The sequence below is a fragment of the Poeciliopsis prolifica genome, unplaced genomic scaffold, assembly GCF_027474105.1.
Source record: "Poeciliopsis prolifica strain line A6 unplaced genomic scaffold, Auburn_PproV2 SCAFFOLD003, whole genome shotgun sequence".
NCBI lineage: Eukaryota > Metazoa > Chordata > Actinopteri > Cyprinodontiformes > Poeciliidae > Poeciliopsis > Poeciliopsis prolifica.
In genome coordinates, this window is record NW_026562378.1 from 19,950,589 (window position 1) to 19,957,450 (window position 6,862).

General features: G+C 34.5%; 1 protein-coding gene across 1 annotated transcript in view; it reads left to right on the top strand.

The window, feature by feature from the left end:
* Positions 1–6,191, top strand: part of LOC129358353 (cadherin-22) — a 148,206-nt gene extending 142,015 nt beyond the window's left edge. The window contains exon 14 of the mRNA XM_055027338.1: positions 4,092–6,191. Within this exon, the coding sequence (XP_054883313.1) occupies positions 4,092–4,621 (530 nt within the window). The 3' untranslated portion in view covers positions 4,622–6,191. The remainder of the gene's footprint in view (positions 1–4,091) is intronic.
* The last annotated feature ends 671 nt before the right edge of the window (positions 6,192–6,862 follow it).

Genomic DNA, 6,862 nt, shown 5'->3' on the forward strand with positions numbered 1-6,862 from the left:
GATAGCAATACAATCTATTTATTTTATGGTCTATTATTGTTTTCACATTTTTTTTTTTTTTTTTGAGACTTTTTTTCTTGCGCACATGCACGCATGGCCTCTTGTTGTGCATACAATGACTAATCAACTAGCCAACACTCTTTCTCTGGAGGCTGGACCACCTCTATTGCATCAATTGCAGGATGATGAGAAAAATGAAAACAAATTTCTGCCTAATTACCGTACAAACAAACACTCCCTCCATCGGCTCTTATATAGGACTGATGTGATGAATCCATTTCATTGCGTCGCAGCATCTGCTTGCATCCATTCCAATTACCTCCCATCTGCTTGTGATGAACTCCCGCGTGAGGGCAACCAGCGCAGCCCAAGGGGAAATTAACTGTCTTGTCAGGAACACTTATCACAACATCTGTACACATGGGTATCAGCTTTGTATGTATAGGGGACGGCTGAACACAGGTACATAAGCTTCCAGCAAGAGTAAATTCTGTACATGGTGAATATTGACATTTTCAAAGATGTCCTAATTGTCAAGGTAAATAGGCTTGCAGAGTTTCACCATCCAGGCATCTACACACCTAAAAGTGAGTGATACTGCACAGTCTTTTTATTAGACTATCCCATAACATCACAGATTCTTTAACAAAATTTATAAATCTGGTACAAGAAAAGAGCTCAGAACGGGGCATTTTTCTCTCTCTTTCAATTCTCTCATTAGGGTGGATTTAGAGTAAATGTCTTAGTGCGTGTTTAGTATGCATGGAAGTATGCACCGCAAAATACAAAAAAAAAAAAAAAAAAAAAAAAAGAAAACTGATTTTTTTTTTTTTTTTGGCCTGATGGCAATTAATTTGCTCCATTCATTGAAGAGAAGAATAAGACAATGATAACAAATGCTGCTTCCCCAATGATGCCCAGCAAAACAATGTGAGTGGAGAACAACGCGATCAGTCATAGATTCCATATAAAATCCATTGTAGATCATAAAGAGCTTCTTCGTCTGGCAAGAGATTTACGGTTGCAAAGGGATATATTTTAGTCTTACTTTCAGGACACGTGCAACAAATTTAGACAGTTATAGATAATAGAAAAAGTACACGATGGAAATTATTTTAAAGCTTTTTTTGTATTATTTGCCCCTTAAGAGGAGAATAGTTCAATCAGAGACCATTTAAAAGAAACCATCTGCCCACAGGGTGCTTTCTATGCATACACAATTTAGTTATGTGGGTCCATGTGCGATTTACATGTACACACTTCATGAAGGACCAATAATAATACCTACTGTGGCAATAGAAGAATGTAGCCATATCTCATTTTATAGCAAACAGATGGCTGTCGTAATGGGCAAACCAACAACCCCCAGTATAAGAGAAAGTCTTTTTTTTTTCTTTATCTATGATAGCTTGTTGATTTTGGCACATTGTTGACTGTTCTTAAAGATTCATGGGGTCTACTTTTATCTAAATCCAAATAACTCTTAGCTTGTGTGTTTGCTTTTTAAAGCAGCTTCCCTCTGTGCTGGTTTAATTGAGAAAAAATTACACTTTGCGTTGGTGGTTTTGTGGTGTCACAGCTAACAGCTGACTCTTAGCTACAAAACAACCTGACAGACTAAGATGTCTTATTTTGTAAATTATATTTTAGAACTATAAAACACTCTTAAGTAACAATGGATATTTGTTTTGGATCTATAAAAGCTGCCAGAGATTATTGTGATATGTCAGCACAAATTACAAATTAATAAACAATATCAAAAACTGATATGGATTGCAATTTACTTTTATTTTTCCTACTTGAAAGTCTAAAATTCTGAAATAGTTTTGCAGTAGCCCTCAATTTTCTTTCAGTTTGACAATTATTTGTGAAACCCCAACATAGTTGTGATCTATTTGTAATCAGTTCATGTTATTGACTCATCGCCTACAATAAATATTTTTAAATTGCAGTGAAATATGCAAAATGATCATTGCATCATCACTTAAATAATTTATTTGACCTCATGTCAATGGTGGTAAGTGAAAGGGGTTTAGTGCTTTAATTTTACCACAAAGCTATCTAAAGTCAACTACCTATTAGGGATCATTGTTGTAAATTCTAATGGGGTTTCTCCTTTTTCTTATTTACCATAATGGGTGTGTATAATTTTTTAGTGCCACTCAAATCATAAGATATTAATTGGATAGTTTTTATTTGAACACATTAGTCACCATTTGTTCATCAGTGCTGTTTAGGAACAATCTCCATTTGACATCCTATGTCGATATGTTTCAATAAAGAGAGCGTAGGACCTCTTTAAAGTTTATTGTGCTTAGTAATTTCTTAAAAAAGGACTGAATAAAGCAATTGTAAATGAATTTACTTGCTAACATAGCTCTTAGTCAGCCAATTTAGAACACAGCACTGTTTTTTTCTTGTTAAGCAGCTTATTGTCTCCGTTTCTTCTTATGTACCTAGCTTATGTACCTTATTTTATTAATTTATTTGTGTTTGCTTATAATTATTTTGTGGTCAAATAACATGTTGGGAAAAGACATGTATGGTCAGAGAATCAGTGAGTGTTGTTTTGTTGAATGGAAATAAAGATAATCTCAATTTGAAGTCAATTAGCAGTAAGAAAAAGAAAAGGCTAAACCATAACTGTAGAGCTCCATAATAAAAACCACTGCAATCGATATAAACACAAATGCCCATTTAATGTTTCCTAAAAAAACATCATGATGAGGCAAACATTTCTGAAATATTCTTTGGACTGACAAGAACAAATGCAATACCAGAAACTGATGAACATGTTGGTGGAATTGTGTTGGTCTAGCCTTCCTTCATCTCTTCATAACCTGGAGGATTTCCTGTGGTTTACCATAAATTCTGTTCTCTGTCCAGACATTGGTTTTGCACCTTACCTTTGCAGGTTTAAAGAGCCAAAGGTAAAAATCCTCTATTGTGGCTGAATTAAAGTAGTTTTTCTAGGTGCACCACATGACTCAGTGGTAGAACAGTTGCATCATATTCATAGGCTACAGTCCTCAACACAACTGTCTCAATTCCTGGCCCTGGCCCATTTGCTGCATGTCTTCCTCTTCTCACTCTGCTCTTCTTGTTGTGTAATAAATGCCATTATTGCCACAAATTTGTCTTATAAAAAACTGTTCTTCAAAATGGCTTGGGTCAGAATATTTCAGTTCATTGAAAAATATCACAAGAACTTGATAGAAGTGATGTTGAATCATTATATGGTGTTTGGGAAATTAAATTCTAAATGAGTTATGTTTGATAATTATCATGATTTAAGTGAAAAAAAAATCCAAGAAAGAAGGAATTTGTCTGAGGACAAATACTTTTTCAAGGCACTGCAAGTGTAGATATCAAATCAAAAAACTGTTTTTGAATCAAATAAAAAATAATCAGAAAATAAAGTTCTTTATCTTCAGCAACAAACATTAAGCCTTAGTTTTCTTTTGAAGCCTTTGTTTGTCCTAATCCATCTTATTTTTAGCTTGAACTTATATCTCTGACGTATTGTCTCTTTTGCTGAATGCTTACATTTCCAAGTTTAAAACCCAACCATCTCGATTTTATTAAATTTGAATGAGTATTGATGTGGTATCGGGCACCATTAAGGCTTTTTGTAGCGGATTTTTTGTAAGGCTATCAAAGATGGGAAAAATCAATGCTCATGTATTTGAAATGTAAAACTTCATCATGCATTACCTTCAGGTAGGATAAATCAAAGTTATAGAGATAATGGGTACAAACTTTAAATTGTTTCAAAACTATCATCCAAGGAGACAATTTGTCTTTTGTTTTGGTGTCACATGTTGTTGTCATCGTTGGAGTTTACATTTTTAAGAAAATGATGAGGACTTATTTTCTGTTTTAGCTTTTTAAACTAACACTGATTCATATTTCACAGAGCATGTCACTGTCAATATCTTGTACATTTAGCTTTTAAAATGATTTCAGCATAACCCCGCATCATCTTTTTTTATGTTTTTCTACTATTGAAAGTATTTTGAAGATTTTCTATCTGTAAATCATTTCAAAGCCTTAATAAAGCAGTATCTTCTTTTGCTTTCTGCCATTTTCAGTTCTTGTCTTGCTGATCCTCACCCTTAAACGCCACAGGAAAGGCCAAAGGATGGCAGAGGACGAGGAGGACATGAGGGATAACGTCATCAAATACAACGATGAAGGCGGAGGGGAACAGGACACGCAAGCATATGACATGAGCGCACTGAGGAACCTCTATGACTTCCCAGAGGCCAAGAGCTGTGACTCTGGACCGGACATCCGCTCGTTGCCTCAGTGGATACAGGCAAACCGAGTGGGAGGTGGGGTGGATGGAGCTATGGCAGCAGCAACAGACTTCTCCCTTTTTAAAGGCTACATACGAAAGAAGGTGGAGCAGGCTGACGCTGACCTGTCAGTGCCGCCATATGACTCATTCCAGACATACGCCTTTGAGGGCACCAGTTCACCTGCGCTTTCACTCAGTTCAATCCACACACTGTCCACCACATCTGAGCTGGATTTCTCCTACCTCAGCGACTGGGGGCCACGCTTTAGGCAACTGGCAGGCTACTACGCTCCAGGAAAGACTGAGGAGGAAACATCCTAGCACAGTTTCTTATCTTCAGAGAGACAGTTAAACACTCCTTTTTCCTCGTTTTTTCTGACTCCTCACCCTCTGGCACTCTACTAAAATCATCAGAGCTAACCTTGTGTGCTCATTTCAGTTAGAGTGCAACCTCTTCATCTCATTTTGGAAATTCTCCAATGTAGACTTTGAGCTCTGATTCAATATCGATTTTAAACTTTTTTGATTTTTCTTGAAATATTTTTAGGCTAAAAATATGGGGGTATAAAAAGTGCTATTTAGTATTTTTTTGTTTGTTTGTTTGTAAAGGGATTATTTTCTGCACCCAACATGCAACTCTTTAGTTGAAGATACTATATCACACTGAGAGTGACGAGAATCATTATTACTTGGGTAAAACTTAGTAATATGGAAGCGCACAGTTTGAATGACATATTTAAAAAAATATGAATATTCGTATATTTATTTATTTTTATTTATTTATTTATTCATACGATGGTAACTCTTAGAGTTGAATACAAATTAATGGAGAATGACTTTACTAAAGGAGAACAAAGAACAGTAGTGCCAGATCATTACACAAAACATAAGTACCGAAGTGATATGGGGTCCATCTAAAAATTACACACTGGAAAAATGTTTTATTTTCTTTGATACGTTTTGTACAATAACTCACAGAAGACAAACACAAAACAGAAAGAATGCAGTCTGGATCTTTCAGTCTGAAAAAAAAAAACATATTTTTTTGTGGTTTATTAAAAGATAAATTTTGAAGGTGAGAAACTGAGGACAATTGCGTGTTAACAGTGTCTTTTTCCTACTTTCTCTGCAGCCATTTTGTGGGGGAACAAGGCACAAACTGCTGCAGGGTTTCACAAGAAAATTTAAATAAAATAAAAACAAATGACTGTTTTATGAAGCAGGCTGATGGTCAACTTTGTGACAAGAAAAACAGCCAGAAATTATTTCCTATTTTTTGTGTGAGTGTGTAAAATATGTTGATTTCATTTTATAATCAAATTGTTTTATTTTACTTTATTTATTGTTGGGTTGTTCCGTTGGGCTTGGGGAGGTTGTGGTAACACATGATAAAATCGGATCACATCAACCTTTTATCCCAAGTTATTCGATATTTACCTTAAATTGCAAATGTATGGAAAAAATTACAAAAAAGAAAAAGACCAATAAATATTTAACTTTTTTGTAAATCAAATGTGTGCAGTGGTGTATTGACTGTAAATTGCTCATTAAATGAGATGCCAGTGATAAAGTGAATAGAGCCCCCTTGTTAACAGTTGTTTTGTGTGAATAGTTTGCTGAAGACATTTCTGAATTATGAATATTTTTCAGAGCTTGTTTTTATTTACACCAGGGATAGATAGAAAGAATAGTTTCGGGTTTAAAAAAACACACCATATGAGAGGATCCAGCCAAACAAAGAATTTCTACTCAGCACATCTCCCTCATGACTGTCTTTTGCCAAACTACTGTAATTGTCAAAATCACCAGAGAATGCCAAAGCATGCAAAGTTAATTTCATCTGATTTTAAAATGGCCTGTAAGACAGTAAATGGGATTCACATTCACCTGACAATACTCTTCTTCAAATAAACTTGTCGAGAAATTATGTTTGATGAAGAAAATAATTTCAGCCTAACAGCAGAACATTTATGCTTTAAGTTTGGCATCTAAGAGAAACATCTTCATTTAATGCTGTTGCAGTTGGATTGTTATTCTTGTTTTATTATTCTACCATAATAGCAATTCATAAAACAATGTTCTTTCTACGTTTTAAGGAAGTACATTTTAGCAACCTTTTAACGAGAGAGTATGTATTTGTACTACTGTATTGTTTCCCCATTTATGTGAAGTTATAATTAGAAACTTTATGTATGTATAATTTCATTTGGATTTATTGAGACAGAAAACACAAAGAAATTGCATAGTTTGAAGTAAAATTAATGCAATTCATATTTGTTTTAATCACACATCAACAGTCACATTGGATTAATTTTGAGATTAGTTTAAATTCTGCCATTCATTCTGAATTGGCTTTAGGCCTGGATTTTGTTTTTCTAACTCCTAAATATAACATTTTGCTGAGAAAAAAATTTAGTATAACTTTGATTATATGTCTAATAATATTTCTATTGAAAGACTTCAGTAATATGTCTTTTGCAACCTTTAAAAATATTTCTTTCAGAATGACCCCATTAATCCCTCATGCAGTCCTAAGATAAGGGGTCCATTGAGTCCTGCAAG